Source organism: Prosopis cineraria, unplaced genomic scaffold (assembly GCF_029017545.1).
Source record: "Prosopis cineraria cultivar Desert tree isolate PC_DT_omini unplaced genomic scaffold, ASM2901754v1 PC2, whole genome shotgun sequence".
NCBI lineage: Eukaryota > Viridiplantae > Streptophyta > Magnoliopsida > Fabales > Fabaceae > Prosopis > Prosopis cineraria.
Window position 1 is genome coordinate 30,915,394 of NW_026555333.1, and position 25,092 is coordinate 30,940,485.

General features: G+C 34.7%; 1 protein-coding gene and 1 non-coding gene across 3 annotated transcripts; one reads left to right on the forward strand and one right to left on the reverse strand.

The window, feature by feature from the left end:
- Positions 1–6,506: 6,506 nt before the first annotated feature.
- LOC129304300 (small nucleolar RNA R71) lies at positions 6,507–6,613 on the reverse strand. Its single transcript, XR_008591666.1, has one exon. It is a non-coding gene; the product is annotated as a small nucleolar RNA R71 (small nucleolar RNA).
- Positions 6,614–8,640: 2,027 nt separating this feature from the next.
- Positions 8,641–14,326, forward strand: LOC129299564 (uncharacterized). 2 transcript variants are annotated; one of them, XM_054938042.1, is made up of 2 exons: positions 8,641–9,135; positions 13,692–14,326. In XM_054938042.1, the coding sequence occupies exons 1-2, from the start codon at positions 8,737–8,739 to the stop codon at positions 13,740–13,742; spliced, it is 450 nt and encodes a 149-aa protein (XP_054794017.1). In that variant the 5' UTR covers positions 8,641–8,736; the 3' UTR covers positions 13,743–14,326. The 2 variants fall into 2 exon arrangements, with proteins under 2 accessions (XP_054794017.1, XP_054794023.1); XM_054938048.1 differs by lacking the exon at positions 13,692–14,326 and adding an exon at positions 10,910–11,048.
- The last annotated feature ends 10,766 nt before the right edge of the window (positions 14,327–25,092 follow it).

Sequence of the window (25,092 nt, forward strand, 5' to 3'; positions counted from 1 at the left end):
TCATCTAGAAAAGCTGTCATGACAGCATTGTTGTCATGGATAGGTGCACCGTAGTGCATTTCGTGCAAGCCGTAGCGTACCATACAGTGAGAAAATTTGGCATTTTGTGCCACATGCCACAGCACACGAATCACGAGCCACGACGCATAGACCAAAACACTCAAAAATGACATTTTTGGCCCTATTTTGAAGTGGTTTACTTCCTAAAACTTTTCCATACTTCTAATGCCTATTTAAAACATTAAGTTTGAGCTTAAAATATCAATTTAAAGGGTTTTTATGGGATCCCATATATTCCTCAATTATTTTTAAAAGATTATTAGTTTTAACCCTTATATATAAAATGTGAGATTAGGAGCAAATCCTTGCTCTTAATTATGATTGTTGGTTGTGATTGTGTGGTAAATTTTGGTAATGTCAAGGTGGACATTACAGTTTGGTATCAGTTTCTCGGGTTATAAGATCTGGTTGTAGTGATGTGTCTATTGCATTCATTCTCATTAGTTGGCAACTTTATGTACACAACTCTTTCCCTTTATCTCACTTCCTTTACTTCCCACTAATTTTCCTTTTCTACTTGGTTTCTTCCTTAGGAGGGGAGAAAAATGGTTAGAAGAAGCATCCGAAATGCCGGTAATTTATCGAAGAATGATGGGCTTATACTATAGGTATAACTAGAGATACAAGTAGAACAACAACAAAGGCCCCAGTGTAATGATGCAATTCTTGAAGAATTGCGGGATATGATGATGAACATCTAGAGAACTATTCAAGACCACGATATTCTGCTCCGGAATAAAGGTCATGAGGAGGAACAAAGGAGATAAGAGAAAGCTCATGAGAGCATATTGGAACCATCTTATGGTTTCGATAGTAGACTTGGATCGTCTAGGATAAGAGTAGATGGAGATGTTCAAGGGATGGCTATTGATCGAGCATGGAGGGCTTTCTCTCAGTCTAACCCTCGAACCTTTTATAGAACTATGAAGGAAGGAGAAGCAGAGAAATGGATAGAGAGAGTTGAAACCATCTTTCAAGTAGTATTGTGCTCTACGGAAGAGAAGGTGATTATAGCCATAGTATATCTTGTTAAAGATGTTAAACACTAGTGGAATTCTGCAAGACCAGTGGATGGACGTCAGCTTACATGGTAACAATTCAAGGAAATGTTCTTTGATCATCATTTTCCTCCAGCATTTAAAGATGAGAAAGAGGCTAAGTTCCATGCATTTTGGCACTGAGATCTTGACGAGGAAGCGTTCATTCAGAAGTTCAATCAGCTATCAAAATTTTCTACTTATCTGAATGAAACCAATGATAGCGAGTGGAAGGCCAAAAGACTTTTAGAAAAGATGAGGCCTGAATATAGACAGCAGATTGCTCTGCTAGGAGTAACCACATACGTTGACATGTGTAATTGGCTCTAAATTGCAGCAAGAAGGGGTCAAGAAGTAGAAGTAGAAAAGAGACGAGATAGTCATGGGAGGTTCTCGTCTTCCCAAGACCCTTTGGGTAGAGTCTCTAAGAAGACAGGTTATGGCCCGAGTAGTTCTGCAACATCGGGCAAGAAGAGCTTTGTTAGAGGATCACAAACTTAGGGAACATTTTAGAGGGGTGGATTTAGGAGTTCTGGTGTTCCACAACTATCCCAATAGGCTTTTAATATGCCTTCCCTGACCTTAAGTACAGCTCGACCACCACCGTGTGCTAACTGTGGGCGGTCACATCCTGGGAGGTGCTGGGCATGTTTTAAATGTGGGAAACCTAGACATCAAGCAAGACAATGCCCCGAGGGAAGAGTGGAGATGGCAGAGCAGAGATCTACCATTCCAGGATGAGTCTACGCACTATCTTAGGAGGAGGTAAGAACGTCGCTGAATTTGATAAAAGGTATTATTTCTATCTGCGAGCAGAAAATTGAAGCATTGTTTGATTTCAGTGCTACACATTCATTTATTTCATATGAATGTGTAGAGAGGTTGGGACTTCCTTTGCATGAATTGCCTTATGTGATTAAAGTGTCTACGCTATCTGGGTCATTTGATATGACTAGTAAAGCATGTTTGAATGTAAAAGTGAGGTTTGAAAATCCTTGACCACTCTAAATTTTATCCAGATTTCTATGAAGGGTTTGGACATGATTATCGGTATGGATTGGTTGATGGAAAATAATGCCACCTTGGACTGTGCTAGGAAGATAGTTTTATTACTAGTACATACTACACTGACTAATATTCCTAGTGAGTCTAAGTTCTTATCAGTGGTACAAGTAGAGAGATTGATGCAATAAGGGTATATGGCTTATATGATTTTCTTCTCAATGCATGGGGTCTATGATAGAAGTATTGATAAGTTTGGGGTAGTGAATGAATTCCTTGAGGTATTTGCGAATGATATGTCCGGTTTGCTTCCAGAAAGGGAAGTGGAATTCACCATAGACTTAGTGCCAGGAACTGAACCAATCTTAAAGGCACCATACTAGATGTCACCAATGGAGTTAGCTGAGTTGAAGAAGCAGATAGAGGAGTTACTTAAAAAGGAATTTATTAGACCCAGTGTGTCACGTTAGGGATCACCTGTGCTATTTGTTAAGAAGAAGGACGGTAGCTTATGGCTCTGTATTGATTATAGACAGTTGAATAAGGTGACGGTGAAGAACAAATATCCTTTACCAAGGATTGATGATTTGTCAGATCAATCGGTGGGAGCTTTGATTTTCTCAAAAATTGACCTAAGGTCAGGATATCATCAATTAAGAGTGCGCTTGGAGGACATGCCTAAGACGGCTTTTTGTACCATATATGGGCATTATGAGTTCCTATTCATGCCATTTGGGTTAACAAATGCACCTACGATTTTCATGGACTATATAAACTGTATATTTAGGCCTTACCTGGATCAGTTTGTAGTGGTATTCATTGATGACATTTTGATATATTCTAAAAATAAGGAGCAGCACGCGAAGCATTTGAGGATTGTGCTACAAATTTTGAAGGACAACAAGCTCTATGCCAAGCTTAGCAAGTGTGAGTTCTAGCTACGAGAGGTTCGATTTTTAGGACATGTTGTGTTGCTGGAAGGGATTGTGATAGATCCACATAAAGTAGATGCGGTGTTGAAATGGGAAAGACCTAGTTCTATGACTGAAATACAGAGTGGGTTTATACCAGGGATAGGTTTAGGCTCTCATCTACAAGGAATTACATGTCCAATTAAGGTCTTAGACAACTGTAATCGTCAAGGGTTAGGGTATGAGCCTACCTTAGAAGATCAAATGAAGGAAAAAGCAAGTTTGGCAAGAGGCAAAAAGGCCAGTAAATTGGAGATTCCACACATCAAAAAAACCTTCCTAGGCCTATCCGAGGTGATATATGAACTAATTGTCTTAATGATCTCTTCCAATAAAGATGTAGCATGTAGAACAAGTACCTCAATTGCAATCGATGATTCCAATAGAGTTCTGGTGAATTGAGAGTTTGAAGAGGCCAATGATGTCATTAGCTTAGAGTAATTGTTTCAATTATGTTGTTCCTATTTTGTTATCTACTTTTTGAGCCCAAGTTTAGGTCAAAGATCATGGGTATCTAATGCAAACTTTTAATGCACTTAATTTATGAAAATGAATATCAGTTGCATTCATGTCTATCTCTTTATTCCACCCTCTCTACTTCAATTCATATTTTCCCCTTTTCTTTTCTTTTCCTTATTTTTATTTCATTCCATATTCATTTCTATAATCCAGGGATTTTGTTTCTTCTAATTCCATCTCTCATTTAGAGATTAATGAACCCTATAAAGATAATTCACTCGTTACCAAGTATATGTATGATTCTGAGTCTGATGATGAAGATGTAATCCAAACTTTTTCTAAGATGCTTGAATTGAGTGATAAGGGAATATGCCCACATGAAGATGTAATTGAGATGATTAATATGGGAATTGAGGAGGATCAAAAGATGCTCAAAATAGTAGATAATCTTGATAGGGAACAAATAATTGAGTTGTTCAAAGAATATATAGATGTGTTTGCATGGTCTTATAAAGATATGCTTGGGCTAGACCCAAGCATTGCTTCTCATAAAATACCATTGCTTCCCAAGGTTGAGCCTAAGAAATAAAAGTTAAGGAGAATGAATATGGGGGTATCCTTATAAATAAAAGAAGAAGTAATAAAGCAGTCAGAAGCAGGATTCTTAGAGGTAGTAACCTACCCATAATAGGTGGCAAATATTGTTCCTGTTCCTAAAAAAGATGGTCGAATTTGAATGTGTGTTGATTATCGTAATTTAAATAATGGAAGCCCAAAAGATGATTTTCCACCACCCCATATTGATGTATTGGTTGATAATATTGCTCGAAGCCATTATTATTCCTTTATGGATGGTTATTCAGAGTACAATCAAATCCTTATGCGTGAGGGAGATAAAGAGAAAATAACCTTTACAACCCAATGAGGAACTTATTGTTATTAGGTGATGCCTTTTAGTTTGAAAAATACTGGGGCAACTTACCAACGAGCTATGTTAGCACTATTCCATGACTTGATGCATAAAAAATGAGAGTCATGTTGAAGTCCTTAGAAAGCTATTTGTGAGATTACGCAAATACCGGCTAAGATTGAATCCTAATAAATGCATCTTTAGAGCTCTTTTTGAGAAGTTATTAGGGTTCATTGTAAGTCGTAAAGGGATAGAAGTAGATCTAAATAAGGTGAGGGAAATTCAAGAAATGCCACCTCCCCAAACTTTGGTTGATTTATTTCACTAGATAACTTTCAATTAGACTTAAAACCATTCCTTGGGAGATGACCTAGGGTTGGCCCTATATTGCATTAGGGTTAGCTTTAGTGTAATTTTGAGGATAAGCGACTAATTTCCTATCAAAATTTTGGCGCCGTTGCCGGGGAATGGTTTAAGTTTAATTCTAAGGTTGTTTAGTACTTAATTTAAATTTTTAGTGTTCCTGAAAAATCTTTTGAAAAATTATAAAAATTTGTTTTTTATGTCTTGTTTAGTGTTTTTTGTGTGTTTTGAGTGTTTTTATTCTGTTTCGAAAAAGAAAAAAAAAATTTAGTGCAATTTTCGTTGGTTTGGTGTAGAGCTGAAAATACTCTGTTTCTAGTGTCTCTGTCTGAAATTGAAAAATTAACTGGGAATGAGTCTGAGGGAATTTGAACGTGGAATTTATTTCATTGAAAGCTCTATATCCTAGCTTCACTTTAAAATTGGGTTGGTCAATTTTGGACGTGGGAAGTGTCCTGTGGAAATTTTACAATCTAACAAGGTCCAGGGAGCCATTACAGAGGATTCCCAAAACCCTGTTTCAACTTTGAGTTAGCATATCTTCGTCTTTGTGCGTTCAAATTGATTGATTCCAGTTTCATTTTTCTTATCGCTGTCTTATCTTTGTTTCTTGTGTTTAGGATTTTCTTCAATTTTTCCATTTTCCTATTTGAAAGTTTGTTAGAAGCTCTGAAGGTCTTCTGGACGAAATCTTGTTTCTCCAGACCTGAGGACCAACTTGTGAAAAATTCTGGGAACGATTGGGAAGGATTTTTAATCTAAAAGTTCTATATAATTTGCCTGTATATCTCTTGTGTTTCTCGTAAAAGTTTCAGGGGAATTTATCATGGGATTTGCTGATAGAAAATTCACAAGTTCACTGTCTCCAGAGAGCCTACTGTGTGAATTCCAGAATTGCCAAAGCTTCTTGATTGAGCATTTCTAACTCTCTTTCTACTTGTTTGGTGTTATTTTTTTTTCTTTTTCATTTTGTTGCTATTGAGTTTAATAAAAAAAATAAAAAAAAATTATTTCTCTTGTTTTTGTGTGTTTTGAATTGTTTCATGTTGATTTGCATTTTAGTTTAGTTTGTTCTTTGTTCTTAATTTTTTTGAGCTTGATTAGTGCATGACCCGAAGAAAACATACCTCTTTTGTTGAATTAGATCCAGAAATTGAAAGAACTATTTCTAGATTGAGAAGATCACAACCTATTCTTGATTCTCATTTGGTTTGTAATTCAATAATGGAAGGTATCTTAGGACATGAGCATGTGCATAATGAGGGCCATGGGAATGGGAATGAGAATTTGTATGATGATGGCCATGTTAATAATGAATTTGAAGGCTTGCATAACCCTAGAGAGGAGAGGAGCATTAGGCAATTAACTCAACCTAATTGGCATGATAATCCTTATGGCTTATATGTTCCTCCTACTAATGTTCAATTTGAAATTAAATCCTCCTTGATTAATGCATTGCCTAAATTTCATGGGTTACCAGGAGAGGATTGTCATAGGTTTTTGCATACTTTCCTATTGGTTTGTGATACTATGAAGCCTATGCATGTAAATGTTGATGATGTTCAAGCTAAGGCTTTTGTATTTTCTCTTGAAGGTTTAGCAAAGGAGTGGTATTTCAACTACCCTTCTTATGTGAAAGTGAGCACATGGGTCGAGCTAAGAAGACTCTTCTTAGATAAATTCTTTCCAAATTCCAAGGTCACCAATTTGAGAAAGCAAATCTATGGGGTCCAACAAGGAGAGGATGAGAGTCTCTATGAGTATTGGACTAGATTCCAAGGCCTTTTGGCTAAATGCCCACACCATCAAATTTCTAGTAAGAATTTAGTCCAATATTTCTATGAGGGCTTGATTCTAAGAGACAAAGTTAACATTGATGCCGCTAGAGGTGGATGCTTGATTGACCTCACTTCCTTAAAGGCTTGGGAACTAATTGACAAGATGGCTTCAATTGGTGCTTAATACTCTACAAGGGAAAAGAGAAATGTGAATGTGGTAGGTTCCTTAGTTCTTAATGATTCATATGTGGACTTGCTAGCTGCCAAGATTGGGAGAATGTTGGCTCCACAAATATCTCAAGTGAGCAATGTAAGTACTTCTCAAGCACTTGTCCCTTATTCTTGTACTTTTTGTGACTCACCTATGCATGTAGAAAGCAATTGTCCTATTAAGTTTGAACAAGTAAATGCTATCTACAATGGAAAACAATCCTATGGTGGGAGGCAAGGCTAAGGAGCTTATTCTAATACTTACAACCCTTCATGGAGAGACCATCCTAATTTCTCCTATTCAAATCCAAATGTGGCTTTACAAGACAATCAATAAAGAGGATCCTATCAAAACACCTTTGGCTGTGACCCTCCACCTCATTTGTCTCAAGGTAGCTCTTCTCAAAGCTACAATCCAAGTGGTAATTCTCTTACACCTTCTTCTAATTCTTATAGTGATAGGAGGCTTGTTCCAATTGAGAGTTCTTCTAATTCGAACTCTTCTAATGATGTGAATGTGTTACGTAAGCAGTTGATTGAAATGAACTCTTTGTATAAAAACATGTATGATGGCTTAGGGAACAAGGTAGAGAGTATGGGTAACAAGTGTGAGAACATGAACTCTAAAATTGATGCCCTTACTTCTCAAATGAATATGCTTGCTAACCAATTAAGTGCAGCCAATGCTCAAGCCTCTACATTACCATCCAACACCGTTGCTAATCCTAAAGCTAATCTTAATGCTATCACATTGAGGAGTGGCAAGGAGTTGGGAGAAAGAGTACAAGAAGAAAAAAGACAAGGAAGGCCGAGAAGCCCTCTTTAAATTCTTCAATTGATGTTAATGTTTCTAGTTCTTCTTTTGCTCCTAATGATGCATCTTTTTATAGAGATGATGAGGATGAAAACATTGAGGAGATCATATGTGAGCAACCACCATCTAAGGTGGAAAAGGGGACTATGGCCGAGTTGTTTAGTAAGGAAAAAGAGGGAGAGGCCGAGCAAAGTGAAACAAGAAAGGAGAGTTCAAGGAAGGAAGAAGGAAAGCAAAGTCAAGAGATTATGAAGAAGCTTCTTTTCCACAAGCACAAGTAGTCCCTAAGCAAGTAAAGGGACAATTTGATCAAGAGGTATATGATTTCTTCCACAAGATTCATGTTAATGTACCCTTGATGGATATAGTTAAGAACTTTCCTAAGTATGCCAAATTTTTGAAAGATTGTTGTACAAATAAAAGAAAATTTAGGCCTAATGTAAGGGTACAATTACCCTCATCTGTGAGTGCTATCATGAAGCCTCAACTCCCTATAAAATGTGAGGACCCCGGTTCCTTCACAATTCCATGCAAGATTGGCAACACACATTTTTCTCATGCATTGATAGACTTAGGTGCAGCCATTAATGTTATGCCTCTTTCAATTTATCATGCCTTGAGTCTTGATTGCATGCATAAGACACCTATGATATGCCAATTAGCGGATAGAAGTGTTAGAAGACCACATGGAGTAGTAGAAGACTTGTTGGTTTGTGTTAAAGGTCTATTATTTCCTGTGGATTTCTATGTGCTTGATATGTCAAAAGAAGGGAGTGGGGATGATATTTTGATTTTAGGAAGGCCATTTATGAGGACTGCCCGTACATTGATTGACATGGAAAAAGGTAGTTTGATTTTGAAATGTGGAGAGGATCATGTTATTTTTAATATATATGAAGCAATGAAACATCCTTTTGAGGATTATTCTTTGTTAGGTGTAAGTTCCATTGAGTTATTGCTTCATGATGCTTGTGAGTCTCACATGCTTGATTCTTTCTCACATGTTGATGATGATTTGTCTCTTGTTACTACTACATGTATTGATGGATGTAGTTGTCCTATTTGTTTAGAGATTGATGCATGCTTGAATGATGCAACTACTTCTTCTCATGATTTGTTTAAAATATCTCCTATGCTTGATCTTGAAATGCTTGAGAAGGGTATATCTTCTTGTGTTGTAGGTACTAAAGCCATTAAGGCCGAATCTATGAGTTTTTCTCCACTCGAGCTTGATGTTCTTAGGATTCCCAAGCTATTGGAGGAAAATTCTACACTTTCACATGTCAAGGCCGTGGCTCAAGTCCAAGCACTTGAGGACAAGTTGCAAGAAAAGGGGGAGGCTGTAAAGAAAGAAGAGGAGAAATCAAAAACAAGTGAGAAGCCTAAAAGACAAGATAGTACCATGGAATATTCCACCAAATTAGACTTGAAGAAGCTCATTCCCTCTTGTGTAGAGCCACCTACCTTAGAGTTGAAGCCTTTACCATCCAATCTCAAGTATGCATATCTCATTGAGAATGAGAAGCTTCCGGTAATAATTTCTAACTCTTTATCTCTTGAGGAAGAAAATGCATTACTTGATGTGTTGAGAAAGAACATACATGCTATTGGTTGGACTTTGGCTGACATTCCTGGTATTGACCCTATTGTGTGCACACATAAAATTTTTCTTGAGGAAAATGCTAAGCCCATTAGGCAACCACAAAGGAGACTTAACCCATTGATTTTAGATGTGGTAAAGAAAGAGGTTGTTAAGCTACTTAGTGCTGGGATCATCTATCCTATAGCTGACAGTGAGTGGGTGTCTCCAACCCAAGTTGTACCTAAGAAAGGGGGGATTACTGTGGTAAAAAATGAGAAAGGAGAGCTTGTTCCAACTAGAGTTCAAAATGCTTGGAGAGTGTGCATAGACTATAGGAAGCTCAATAATGTGACTAGGAAGGACCATTTTCCTTTGCCTTTTATTGATCAAATGCTTGAGAGATTGGCTTCCAAGTCCCATTATTGCTTCCTAGATGGGTTTAGTGGGTATTTTCAGATTCCTATAGCTCCTAGTGACCAAGATAAGACTACCTTTACATGCCCTTTTGGTACATTTGCCTATAGGAGGATGCCTTTTGGTCTTTGCAATGCACTGGTACTTTTCAAAGATGCATGATGTCCATATTTTGTGATTTTATTGAACATTGCATGGAAGTCTTTATGGATGATTTTACTGTGTATGGTGAGTCCTTTGATTCATGCTTGCATTCTTTAGATAAAGTGCTTGGTAGGTGCATTGAAAAAAGCTTGTGCTTAACTTTGAAAAATGCCATTTCATGGTAGATAAAGGAATTGTTTTAGGCCATTTGATTTCTTCCAATGGCATAGAGGTGGATAAGGCCAAAGTAGATGTGATTGCTTCTTTGCCATATCCTGTTTGTTTGAAAGATTTGAGATCATTTTTGGGACATGCAGGCTTTTATAGGAGATTTATAAAGGGGTTTAGTGAAATTGCTTTGCCTATGTCTAAACTCTTACAAAAAGATGTTGATTTTGTTTTTGATGATGCTTGCAAAAGGAGTTTTGACACTTTGAAAAGCATGCTCATTTCCCCTCCCATTCTTAAAGCCCCAAATTGGTCTTTACCTTTTGAGTTGTCATGTGATGCTTCTAATTTTGCTGTGGGAGCTATGCTTGGTCAAAGAGAGGGCAAGTTATCATATGTGATTGCTTATGCATCTAAGACCCTAGATTCAGCTCAGGTTAATTACACCACAACTGAGAAAGAGTTGTTTGCTATTGTTTTTGCACTTGATAAATTTAGATCATATCTTCTTAACTCTAAAGTTGTTGTGTACACTGACCATGCTGCTGTGAGGTACTTGTTTAAGAAGATAGATTCTAAGCCTCGCTTGATTCGATGGGTGATCTTAATGCAAGAATTTGATGTGGAGATAAGGGATAGGAGTGGTTCTACCAATCAAGTAGCGGATCATTTGTCTAGACTACCTCATTTAAAAGCTACTATGGTAAACTCTAACCCTACTATTTAAAGACTCTTATGAATTTTGTAAAGCATGCTTGAAATGTCAAAAGGTTAGTAGTTGGGGTAAGAGACATGAAATGCCTCAACAACCCATTTTATTTTGTGAGATTTTTTATGTTTGGGGCATTGACTTCATGGGTCCCTTTCCACCATCCTTTAGTTTTGAGTACATATTACTTGGTGTTGATTATGTTTCAAAGTGGATTGAAGCCATTCCTACTAGAACTTGTGATGCTAAGATTGTTTTGAAGTTTCTCAAATCTAATATTTTTTGTAGGTATGGAGTTCCTAAGGCCTTGGTAAGTGACCAAGGATCCCACTTTTGCAATAAGATGATGAAGGCTCTCTTGGCTAAATATGGGGTGCATCACAAAATCTCTACACCATATCATCCCCAAACTAATGGCCAAGCCGAAGTATCAAATAGAGAAGTCAAGAAAATCCTAACCAAGGTGGTGAACACAAATAGGAAGGATTGGTCTTTACACTTGGAGGATGCTTTGTGGGCTTATCGGACCGCTTATAAGACTCCCATTGGCATGTCTCCTTTTCGATTGGTGTATGGAAAGGCTTGCCACCTCCCTGTGGAGATAGAGCATAGGGCCTATTGGGCCATCAAGAAACTAAACTTGGATTTCCATCTTTCGGCTAAGGAGAGATTTCTTCAAATGCAAGAACTTGAGGAGCTTAGGTTGGATGCCTATGAGTCTTCTAGAATCTATAAGGAGAAAACAAGGATCCTTCATGACAAGCTAATCTTGAGGAAAAAGTTCCAAGAAGGAGATCAAGTCCTCTTGTTCCAAACAAGGTTTATTCATAAGCATGCCAAGTTGAAGTCTAAGTGGGAGGGACCATATCTAGTGACCAAGGTGTTTCCCTATGGGGTTTTGCAACTCTTGAATAAAGCCACGGGTTCCACTATGCAAATCAATGGTCACCTATGCAAGCTCTACAAAGATGCCAAATCACTTCAAAAGGAGGAGGACTTCTCTCAACATGTTTTTGAACCACCATGATAAGGTTGTATCTCTCTAACCTTGAGCTTTTACCTTCCTTTAATTGATATATTTAATGATAGGTATAGTTCAAGTGTGGGGGAGATGAACCTAATAGGAAAATTAGAGTTTATTTGCTTTATTTGACTTCTTTGTTTTGTGTTTTAGTTTGAAAAAAAAAATATCTGCACCACACTTTTGTTATGCATTCATTATTGATCTCACCTTATTTTATCACTAGTCTATACATACATTGAGGACAATGCATGATTTAAGTGTGGGGGAGAGAAATAAACATTTTGTTTTGTTTGTTTGGTTTTCTTTGGTTTTGTAAAAAAAAAATTCAAAAAAAAATTTCTTTGTTTTGTTTTGTTTGAGGTTACTTAATTACCTAGCTCTTGAATGGATATTTTGATTCTTGAGATGTGGTAATTTTTAGGATTGAATAGGTGTGAAGTGAACATTCTTTTACCTTGAATTAATGGATTAGAGTGGCATATTACCCATTCATGGAAGAGGCTAAACACTCATGTGTGATTAATTCCTTAGTGATGTTACCCTCTAGAATTTGTTTCACTTCTTAATTAAGACCATATATCTTGCACTTGTTTGATAGGAGATGAGAGATGGCATTCATAAAAAATAGCCAAGAGCCAAATAGCCAACCTATTATTATTTATTATCCTTTGTTAGCCACTTTGAGCCTTTGGTTTGATTCTTAAAAAAAAAATATATTCACCCTATTTTTCCCCAAGGAATGCATGTTACACTTTTATATGTCTTTTTAATATTCATTGCATGTCCTAGATCAAATGAGTGGATGCCTATTATCATTTCTCTATCCATTACTTCCATTGTTTTCAAAGAGTTAGGGGCAACCAAAAAAAAACAACAAAGATAGATTTGAAAAAAAAAATATAGTCAAAAAGAAAAGAAATAAAGTTGCTAGAAAAAGAAAAAAAAAAGAAGAAAAAAAAAGAAAAGAAAGAAAAAAAATAAAAATAAAAATAAAAAGTTGCCTAGCTCATCCATTCCATTTGTTTTATTATTTCTTATCATTTCTTTCCATCATCATTGTGTTAAGGTGTTCACTCAATTGAGTTAGGTTATGCTTTGCATATTAAGGGGATATATCTTATTTAGCATTATTTTGATGCTAACCCTATTTTTTTTATATACATGCATTTCTTAGACATCCTTTCATTACCTATATCACAACTTAATAAAATCCATTTGATTCTTGATTGTAAGTGCTATTTAGTGATGGAGATGTAGAAGGGTTACAAATTCATAGTAGGGTTTGTCCTAAGAAATTTTGAGTGAAATTTAATACCTTATACACTTTGAGTGATGAGAGTAAACACTTAACCTAGAGAGGCTTACTCTTTGACATTGATTCTTGGTAAGGGTTTGTTTGTGATGTGCATAATTCTTTCGTAATTATTGCCACATTGATTGATAATTTGTAGAAGTTCATGAGCTAGTATTTTAGTGACTTGAAATAATGTTTTTCTCTTATTTCTTTGTCTTATAGTTTCTTTTGGGACCTTTTTCACTTGATTTTGCCCGGAGTGCAAAAGCTAAGTGTGGGGGAATTGATAGAACACATTTGTTACCCACTTTTATTTGTCAATTAGGACCATTTTATTAATGATTTATCACCTTCAAGTGCACACATTGCATTAGATTTGGAACTTTGCCTAAGTTTCTAAGATCAGTGCACTAGGGGTATTTTGGTCCAAAAAATGAAATTTTGAGAAAATGTACAAGAAAAATTGACAAAGTGAATTTTATGTCCAGTTGATGAATGGTGAAATTATATTTTTAAAATTCATTTTAGTTTGGGAGTAATTAAATAAAAAAGTCAACACTTTCTTAAGTGTCTTAGTTTGTCCTAGTTTTTGGTTTGCCTTTGTGTGAAAATTTTTATATAATTTTGTGCAGCCTGAAACTTGGTTAATTTAATAAATTCTCCCTTCTAATTATGAATTTAATTCTGGACATGAATTAGATTTTATTATATCATATGCTATTTAATTGAATTATGTGATTTATGTGACATAGGTGGCATGTGACTTGTGCATCAATTGGGCAATTGAGGTCAACACTCCTTGAGGACAATGGCTGATGGTTTGCACGTGAATTATGATTATTTTGAGGGATTAGATCAGCTAAAATGATGTGGATGACACATAGGAAATTAGGCACACATTGGAATCATCTACAAACCAATAGGAAGTTGCCACCTTGCAAGTGTGACAAGGCTCCCATTTACATTTTAATTTCTTTTTCCTTATTTTAATTAAGCTTCAGCTGATGGGAGACACCAAGGAGCACGCCATTTTAAGTCCCAAATGGGATCCAACACATATCTCATTCATCTTCCACATTCTCTCTCTCTTGTTCATAGTGTTCTTCATTTTCTGTCTTTTGTTCTTCATTTTCCAGCACCCTAACCTCCATTTTTCAGCCACCAAACCTCCACAAAACTCATACCATTCTTCTCCTCTCTTCATTTTCGTTCCATCCCTTCCATTTTCACAAGGATTGAAGCTCATTTTCATCATTCAAGAGCTATGGAGTTTGGCCTTCACAAGCAATCACTAGGGTTCTTGAAGATGAAGATTGGCTAAGTTTCTTTATGGAATCCTAGAGAGATGAAGATGGAGGATGAGTCTTGAGCTTCAAATTGGCTAAGTTCTTTTGTTTCCTATCCTCTTCTCTTTTTACTAGATGGTTAGATTCCTTAATCTAGGGTTTAATCATCTTAGCTTATAAATTCTAATTTGAATTTGATGTTGATGTAAAGAGAGAGGATTGTTTCATTTAATTTCTTCCTTGGACAGCCATGACTGAATTTTGCCACTCTTTGTTTGGCACATAATCTTGTGTTTTTCAATTAGTGAATTTCTTGTGTTAATATTACATAATCTTGTGGTGTTAATGCTTGTGTTGTTGAGTAGCTTGACATAATCTTGTGGTTGCTCAATTTATGTGTTTGACCATGGCTGTTGAGAGAGGATTTTGAATGAATCACTTGGCTAATGTCTTCACCAATTGGTTAATTGAACTAGGGACTTTAATCTAAGACCTAGGGAGGTTAGCTAATTAGGTTAATTGGCTTAGGATAATTTTCTTAAGTCATGACAGCTTTAGTCAAGAGGAAAGGGAAGCTAAACTTAGCCTAATCATGAGAAGATAATGAGTCCAAAATCAACTAATCTCTAGGGTTCCATTATTGTAAAAAGGGAAGTTCATTTCACTCACTTTCACTAGCATTTTAATTACTTGCATATTAGGTAATTAGTTTAGATAATTAGCTAGATAACTAAATTCCTACAAACTTTGGTTGATTTATTTCACTAGATAACTTTCAATTAGACTTAAAACCATTCCTTGGGAGATGACCTAGGGTTGGCCCTATATTGCATTAGGGTTAGCTTTAGTGTAATTTTGAGGATAAGCGACTAATTTCCTATCACCTATAAAGGCAACTTAAGCAAAAGTTAGAGCAAAGAACAAGCAAAGTAATGATAAGAAGAAAAAGAGTTCACTAAGACAAAAGGATGTCTTAGGAGAAGAAAGGAAGGCATGCGAAGTTAAGTATCTATGTTTGGGAAAGTCGACTCCATCATCTCTCACACCATGCATATCAATGATAGCTTAGTGAAGCACATGTTGAGGTTTTGAAAAGTTAAAGGAGAGAGATGTGATTAAGTAGATTCACATATCCCATTTGCGCTTAGGCCATTTGTACTCATGAACCAAGGTATTCCCATTTCTTTATGAACTTTTTCATTAAAGAATGAATTTTTCCACCCTTGTTCCTTTGAGATGATCTTTCTTCTCTCTTTATGTTATCATATTCGAATTCATATCTCATATATTATAGCAGGAGCACATTCAAGGAACAATATTTATTGATACATAAACTTGATGTAGAGTGTTGGTATCTTTATTCTTACTTTTCGCCCTTGAGGTATCAAGATCATCATGTAGGTGTAAAGTGACAATGAGAGCATGTGTGCTTTTAGTATTCAGTCATAAAAGTTGATCTCATTAACTTGAAAGCAAGATCAAGTGATGAGAATTTTGTCATTTGAATTTTCTAAAGAGGGGCAACGGCATATTGTGATACTATACCTATTAATGAATAAAGGTTAAATAATAGACTTGGAGGTATTACCTAGTGCTCGAAACGATTTATTTGATATGCACAAAAATTTTCAAAAAAAGGAATATATATTAAAACAATTTTCAATATCAAATTTTCCAATAAAAGTTTTTGCAATACATTTGCATTGGGGAAAATAAGCACGTCTTACCCTTTGCATTTATCACAAAAAAAGAAGTCTTATAAATTGAGATGAACAAAGATTCAAACTTTTTACATTGCAAATCATCCATGGTATATTGTACATATTCTTAGACCCCATTTTAATTAAGGGCAGATAGAAAAATGAAAAAATCATGCATGGCGCATTACTGCATTGCATTCCTTGTCATAGAAATATGCCTCATTTGGATTGGGGCAAAGCAAAAATAATATAAAAAAAACTGAGGAAGTAAGAGAAGAAATAACAAACCTCACTTGTAAGTTTCTCATATTTTTCATGTGAGATAAAACCTATTCTCACACCCTTAAAGCCTAGTACTAGCTGGCATGATTCTTTAAAGCCCTATAACAGCAAGCACCCCTAAAACCCAGTACTGGCTAGCACAATTCTTTAAAGCCCAGTACTAGCTGGCACAATTCTTTAAAGTCCTGTAACGATAGGCACCCTCAAAGCCCAGTACTAGCTAGCACAATTCTTTAAAAGCCCTGTAACGGCAGGCACCCAAAAGCATAGTACCAACTGGCACAATTTCTTAAAAGCCTTATAACAGCAGGAACCCTCAAAGCACAGTATCAGCTGGCACAATTCTTTAAAAGCCCTGTAACACCAGGCATCCCAAAGCCCAGTACTGGTTGAAACAATTCTTTAAAAGCCCTGTAACTGCGAGCACCCTAATGCCCAGTATTGGCTGGCACAATTCTTTAAAAGCCCTATAATGGCAGGCACCCTAAAGCCCAGTACTAGCTGGCACGATTCTTTAAAAGCCTTGTAACGGCAGGCACCCCAAAGCCTAGTACTGACTGGCACAGTTCTTTAAAAGCCCTGTAACAGCAGGCACCCTAAAGCCCAGTATCGGCTGGCACAACTTTTTAAAGCCCTGTAATGGTAGGCACCCTCAAAGCCCAATACTGGCTAGCACGATTCTTTAAAAGCCTTGTAATGGCAGGCACCCCAAAACCTAGTACTGGTTGGCACGATTCTTTAAAAGCTCTGTAACAGCAGGCACCTTAAAGCCCAGTGCCAGCTAGCACAATTCTTTAAAAGCCCTATAACGACAGGCACCTCAAAGCCTAGTACCATCTGGCATAATTCTTTAAGGCCCTGTAATGACAAGCACCCTCAAAGGCCAGTACCGGCTAGCATAATTCTTTAAATCCTTGTAACGGCAAGAATCCACTAGGCCCTTTGGAATATAAGCAATTCATCTCCATTGAGGTTTTATTTTATTTATTTCCTAAATCACATTTCATTTTAAACCCTTTGTTTTGTTTTTGTTTTGTTTTGTTTTGTTTTTTGTCTAGTTGTAGGTACCTAAGAGTCTTGCCGCTCGAAACAAAATACATGTTTCTTTCTTCATTCATTTCTAAGATAAGAATATCATCTCATGAAATTCTCACTTAGAAATCAAATGAAGAGGGGCATCTACTCAACATATATTTTGTTTGGATCATTATCATTTGCTTACAACATCTTTCTTTTTATCTTATTTTGTTTAGTCATTTTCATTTGCATCACATTACTAAAAAAAACCATTTCATAGTCTTGCATCCTTTTATTTTATTTGGTTATTTTCATTTGCATTACATTGATAAAACAAAAAAAAATTATTTTACTATGTTTGTTATCCAATAGTCTTGCATCCGTTTATTTTATTCGGTCACTTTTATTTGCATCACATTGCTAAAAAAAATCAAATCAAAATAAAAGAAATCATTCTACTATGTTTGTTATCTAATAGTCTCTCATTTAACCATATCTTGTAGTGTCAGGGACAATTAGGTCTTTTCATAGGTATTTCATGACCAATCAAAATACATGTTCTATCTTTACTTGTCACTTATGTAAGAATTCAAAAACACACTTTTTCATATACTTACATAGAAAACAAGTAAAGAGGGGCAACTGTGAATACTGTATTTTGTTCGAACATTTTTTTAATAAAAAAATATAAAAATACAAAAATGAAATTTAATCCTTTTAGGATTATATTTTCAAAATAAAAAAATCTTTAATTAATAGGTTTAGTGTTATTTTAATCTAGATAATCTTTTGTGGGTTAGGATCTTATTTCTTCATTAAAAATAACCAAAAAATATAAAAATAAAAAAATAAAATTTAATCCTTTTTTAGGATTATATTTTCAAAAAATAAAATAAAAATAACAATAATCTAACAAAAATAATAATAATCTTGCTTAAATCTTTAAAAATCTCCTCAAATTATCTCAATCATCCAAAGACATTGGGAATTGACTTTTAAGACCCAACTATTTTTCTCTCCTTGAATTTTTTTAAAAATAATAATAATAAATATGTAAATATATGTATATTCTTAATCTGATTTCAAACAAAATAAAATTTCAAACAAAACAAGTTTAAAAGGCTATACCACAGCCAAAAGCATTTCCTTTCAGCGGTCAAACACCAGAGAGGAAAGTTAGACGTAGCAAAGAAAGAAAGCAGAAGGAGCACACATGCAGAAAACATTGAGAAGCAAAGACAATGTACGCAGAAGAAGAAAATGCACAGAAAGAAAGTAGAAGGAGTAGACGAAAAAGACATAAAGAAAGAAAGCCATAACAGCACGCATGAAACACAGACTAGAGAGAAGTAAACACAAAACATAAGAAAAAGGAAGAGGAGAGAATGCCAGAAAGACTAGACTCACATGCACGGAGAACATGCAAATAGAAACTAGAGTCACAGAGGTAGAAAGATCAAAAATAGAATGCAAAGCAGAGAAAAAGGAAAAGTACCAGTCATATGGCAAAGCTAGAGACGAGGGAGCTTTCGACACATGCAGAAAATGCAGCGAAAGAGAAAGAAAAAGAAAAAAGCAGAGTAGGTGAGTAATCATTCATCCCTTCTATTCTCTATATAAGGTTGGAGAGCAGAAAGTCGAGGAGGGAAGAGGTGATCGATAGTTCGAGAGAGAGTGTTTTCTGAATAAATAAGAAAAGAGACTGCGAAGAGACTGAGAAAGACAAGTTTTGTTTTCTGAAAATAGAGAAAATGATCTAGAGATAGAAGAAAAACCAAGGATGAAGGAGAGCAAAAAACTGTTGAGCAGAAAATTGAGAAGGAGAGACCAAGAGTAGAAGCAGAAAACCGAGAAGAAGAGACTGCGATTAGAGGGAAAGAGTTTTAAAAAAAAAGAGGCTGAGAGCAAGGGAGAAAGGACCCATATTTTTCAGAGAGTAAACATGGAAGAGGTACTACACAGGTTTCCTAATCTATTTACTTTCAGATCTGGAATATTTTACAATTGATTTCATTTTAGCTTACATTTTATAAACCTCTAGGTTTTGTTGCTACATATGAACACTACAAAGGTTACATATTATTCTTGTATGGCTTGGCTTTTAAAATCATTTCTTTTCTCTTCGGTTATGAATTTGGATGGATTAAATGGTTGAAAACATTTGTTTGATGTTCATCAAAGTTTTGGATTGATTGTTGCTTTAATTTTGAGTTGTGCGGGATTGTGGGTGTGCTTAAGATATCAAAAAAAAGGGTATGGGAAATCAAGCACCATATTGAATTCTTGGATACGAGGTTCCTCTAGGGAAGACTTAGTTATTTGAGATTGCTAAAGTGCTTATTCTATGATTTGGTTATCTTGAAGAGTTTTTAAAAAAATTGTGATCACATGACTTTGTATATTTAACAAATGGAATGTTGTGAAAATACCTTTTGAAACAACAGTCTTATGTGGAAAAAATGATGGAACCTTTCACATTAATTACCATATACATGGCTTTAGATAGCAAAATGTGATTTGAGTTTATTCTCTTTAAAAATCAAGTATGTACTTGTTTTACAACCATTTAGGAATTAATCTTTGTGATTAATCCTAGAAGTTTCACTTTATGCTATTTGAACAATGTTAGCTACAGTTGCTTATGTTGTTGGTAACTTAAGGAGAATGCATTTTTTTAAATTATACTTGTTTGTTTCTTGAAGCTATAATTACAAAGATTGCTAGGCCATTTAACAATTAAAATTTAAGTATACATGAATGTGACTGTGTGTTTAGTAGACATAGCTCTAATTGTCTCAAATAAAATTGTTGGTCTGAAAATTGTGTGTCTCCATAATTAATTAAAATGATTTCATACTGTATAAATTAATAAGATTTCACAGGCATGAGGATCAATCTTGTACGTATTTATATGGGTTCCAAAGGCCCACCATTAAAATTAACTCTCTTTTTATAATTCAAATTAATAATTTATTTAAGTCTCATGTGAGATTTCAAGAATTTTCGTAGAAACTTAAATTAATCACATTATCGTGTGGGATAATAAGTCCTTGCAGATATAGTGATTGTCAATCTCTATAGTAAATAAGTGATTTTTGTAAATAATCATATAATACACAATTTAAGAAAATTAATTAACCAAATTAATGTATTTAAATTGTAATTACATTTACCAATTATATCTTTTAGTCATGTGGGATTTTTGAATTTTCATAGACTTCTAAGATCATCGTATTATCATATGAGTCAATAAAACTCTGCAGATATAACGATCAAGTTTTCAAAGAAATATATAAATTATATATTAAATTAGTTAAATTAAAAATGTATTTAAATAAATTTAATTCGTTTATCGTGTGAGATTTTGAAATCTCCACAGATATTTAGGATAATTATGTTACCGTAAAAATTTTCACCAATAACTTTCAAGCCTAAACTACGTGGACTTTGATGTTCATCATAGGGTACATAGGCCTCACAGTTTAATTCTGAGTCAAGTCCTCCCTCATAAATAAATAAATATTTCTCACTCAATTATCATCATTTTTATATCAAACACATGAATATAAAAGGGATAATTAAAATAATTTTAAAACCATTTTAATATAGCATAACAAACTTCAGGTAATTGTTCTGACGAATAGGTATTATAGGGTGCCTAACACCTTTCCCACAGTCAACCGACTCCTGAACCTATTTTCTATTTTTACAGACCATCCTTATTCTCCATTAAATGGTTTCCCAAGATCTACCTCAAAATCTTAGTGGCGACTCCCCATTCTAGACAATTCCCTCCCCAAAGGCCGAAACCTCCGTTCGCATGCCGTCCGCGTCACATTTTTTGAGTGTGACAACACACATATAAAATTCATTCAGCCTAGATAAATCATTACATTCATTGAATCTAGACACATTCTAGATTCAAGAAACTTAAACATTATAGCTCGAGTTAGGTTATTTTTGTGTATGACCCTGTAGGCTCATATGAAGTTGGAAATAGGCTAATTATGCTTTTAGCTCACAAGTAATAAGTGACCTCTAGCAATACATTGTAACTACCTAATTCATATGGGGATTGATTATCAGATGCAACTTATCATATAATCACATGACATCTATTTAGTCACGCGATATTTTAGTCAAGCATGAGATATAGAATTGTCATTCTCCTTTACCTGACTATTACTTTCTTGATCTCTGAGTGGACTGACATAATAATAAAGAAACCCTTTCTATTATAATGTGGCTATATATTTTCTCAGTCTTACTCATTAAGGGGCCAAATAATGTCTCTCAATTGATATAAGGGATAAATTCCATCTTGACCACTCATATTTCTCTACATAAATATCATTAAACTCAATCATAGCCTTTATGATCACTCGATCAAAGGTGAATTTTGACTAGGTTAAAGTTCAATGGTTATCATATAAGAATCCCTGAATTTTGACTAGGTTATAGTAATGTCGTTACATATGAGATAAGCTTATGACTTGTACCATGCAGCTTTCTCATAACAGATCACCTTACACCCTTTCAAGTGTCTAGACTTTAATTTATATCTCTATAATTAATCAAAATCATACTAGTCATGTTTCATCTATGATCCTTCATAAATGACCGACCAAGGATATTAAGGACAATCATTATAGTTTATCAAAGGATACAGTTATCATAGTGAACATGCAATTAATATAATAACAAAATAAATTTCATTAAATAACAATGTTTATAGTACAATGATTGGCCCTAGGGCATAATTTTTAACATCAACTCTTGCTTGAGGTATTATTATTCATTTTATTAGAATTACACACAATACTCTTTTATTTTCATATTACATAATACTTCTCTCTTTTTAATTTGTTGATTATTTGTTAGATGATGGCCGTGTGGTTACAACAGGATGCATGTACAACGTGGCTAGGAAAATTATGCTTCACAATGAACATATCCTTGAAAGGATAGTGAAGGTCTGTTTGAAGATAGTTGAGGATCCTAATTGGTTTAGAAACTGAATGGAAAAAAGGAACTCTCATTTATTCTTTGATCAAATTACTCCATTACATTGAAAATAAGGCCTTTTTATACTGTTATAGGTAAATGAAAGTAGAATAATTAAAGCAAAGGTTACACACGTTACAATTGGATTTTAAATGTTTTTAACTTAGGATGTTTCTAAGCTTCAACAGATGACACGAATGTGATGCATGTTGGATCATTTGTTTTGATAATTACAAAATCAAGAAAAGAGGTATTTGTTATGTGTGCAAATATAAAGAATCATGGATGATGACAAAACCTCAAGAGCATGAAGAATCAAGAGAAGATGAAGAAGTTTAGGATAAGTAATTTTAAATTCTCTTAGATTCAATGTGAAAACTTAGATAGCTTAATCACTTTTATTAAACATTAAATAGATGCATCATATGTTTCTTTTAGATGCATTAAGACTCATCTAAGTATGTTAAAGCTTGCAAACTTTAGCCCTCTTGCATATAGTTTTTCATAGAAAAAGTTTGCATAATGAGAGGCCGAATCATGCATGATTTTACAGGTCATTCATGAGTTTTTGCATATTAAGTACACTAACTGCTAGATCACGTGAGTGTGAAGAAGTGCTTCACATGTGATTAAGTACTTATGTGGTATGTTGCTTTATGCTTTGTCTCTATATTTAAAACCATGCATGAAAGGCTTTAGTACTCATGCAAGTTTAAGCACTTGAGTTTATTGAAATGTAACTAAGTGTAAAACCATGCGTGAAATTGATGGTACCATGTGTGATTTGTCACTTGCTAAACAATCACACATTATTTTGTTTTGAGTCTTAAAACCTCTCAAGCCAAGCTAAAATTATTCATATGTATAATCATTGATTTATAAATTCATATATCTTGATTATGCAAAATCTTGCTTAAGCTGTGCTGAGTTCCATGCATGAATATGCATTAGACAAGTTTATACATCAATACTTGCAATTTTATAGGTGATATGTTTCTAGTTCCATACAAGTTTTGATCTTGAATGGCCTTGGCATTCTACTAGCCATTTCATGCAAGAGAAAGTAAAGGTTCCATATGTGATTTGTCACACAGAACTGATGATAGTTCTTGATGTGCAAAACCATACGTAAGAGTAAGTGGTGCACTTGCAAGTTTTAGCACTTTGTTATGTTAGTATATTCATAATTGCAAAACCACATGAGAGAGCAATAAGGTGCCATGTGTGATTAAGCACACAAAACTGAATAATTATTCATGAGTGCTAAACCATGTGAGAGAGCAATGAGGTACCACATGTGATTAAGCACACAAAACTGAATATCTTTCAAAAGTACAAAACCATGTGTGAGAGGACAAGATGTTCATGCATGATTTGTCACATTCATCTTTGTGAAACTTCCTTAATGCAAAATCACACGTGATTATAATAGTCACTTACAAGAAAACACACTAATAAATAGAATTACTGTTTCAATGGTCTATCAACTTTCAAAAACTATATAAGTGATTTATTTTAAATTAGAACAAGAACCAATGATCTTTGAGCAAATATATTATCATTTGTGCATTGAAAAAGCTTTCAAATTGTGATTTTACATATTGTATTCATTCATTATTCTTGAAAGGAATTGTGAAAAGCTCTCAAAAGTTTATAAGCTTTCATTTGTACTTTCATCTACTCTTTAAGAGAGTTTTCTGTAAGGCTTTTATTATCATCTCAGAAATCTTGAAAAGGATTTTTTTAAGTGTTATAACAACTTGCTGAATTATAGTCTAAGTGAATCAAGACAAGGTTAGTCTTGAGAGTTGTACTGTGGTGGTAAGTACCCATTGAAGCTTGTGTTTTTAGTTAAAATCTCAAGTGTAATCTTGAGGATTGGGCATAGGCCAAGTTTGTGGCTAAACCAGTATAAATCTTGAGTGTATCATCTTCTTCCTTCACTCTTTAGCTCTTTACTCTTTTCAAGTTTCAAAAAGTTTTAATTGTCACCTAATTCACCCCCTCTTGGGTGCTAGCCTATCCTAACAATACAGAACTCATGCTTTTGTTTCCACCCAGCTCTTGCTTTCATTTCACTAATTATGATATGCCCTACCCCACTATGAATGCAAGGATAGAAGTAGATGCATTGCCTAGCTTTATTGCATGGCCAGTTCATCTCTTTCACATTTCCGTGCCATCTCTAAAGGTATAGTAGTTAAACTTAAAATTGAAATTTAACACCTTCTACATGTATTTATAGTTGATATCTAACTACCTACATGTTGAAAAAACTAGCTTGTTGATAAACTAAGGGGAAAGAAAGCACTAGAGGCTATGAAAATACTTGTGGCAAGTAAGTGGAAGAGGGGAATTGATAAGAAGAACTCCAACAAATCCAAGGAGTGTAACATCCTAAATTTCTTAATCCTGTAATTAGTTATTAACTAAGGGTAAAGTAGTAATTAGTATGAGATTAGAGATTTGGATGATTACTTAATGGTTTGACTAATTGGTAAGTTGTATGACTAGGTACAGGTGGAAAGAGTGTATTTCGGGTTGAAGTAAGTGCACGTGGTAAGAACAAATCTCACTGTACCACGCGCTGCGACTTATGCTACATGCACTGTGGCACATGGACTAGAAAATTACTTCTTAAGTTATGAAATTTTAAAAATTTTAGAGGGGTGAATTTTGGAAACACATGAGAGGATGAGAGAAGAAGGGTTGAGAAGCTAGAGCAAGTTATTCCAAGTCATTGGAAGGTGCTTCTAATCGATAACTTATCAGGTAAGATATGTATAACTCTTACCTTCCATTCTACACAAATTTCTCAAAAAATGAGTTATAGAAAAATTAAATTAGTGGAATTTAAAGAGTTT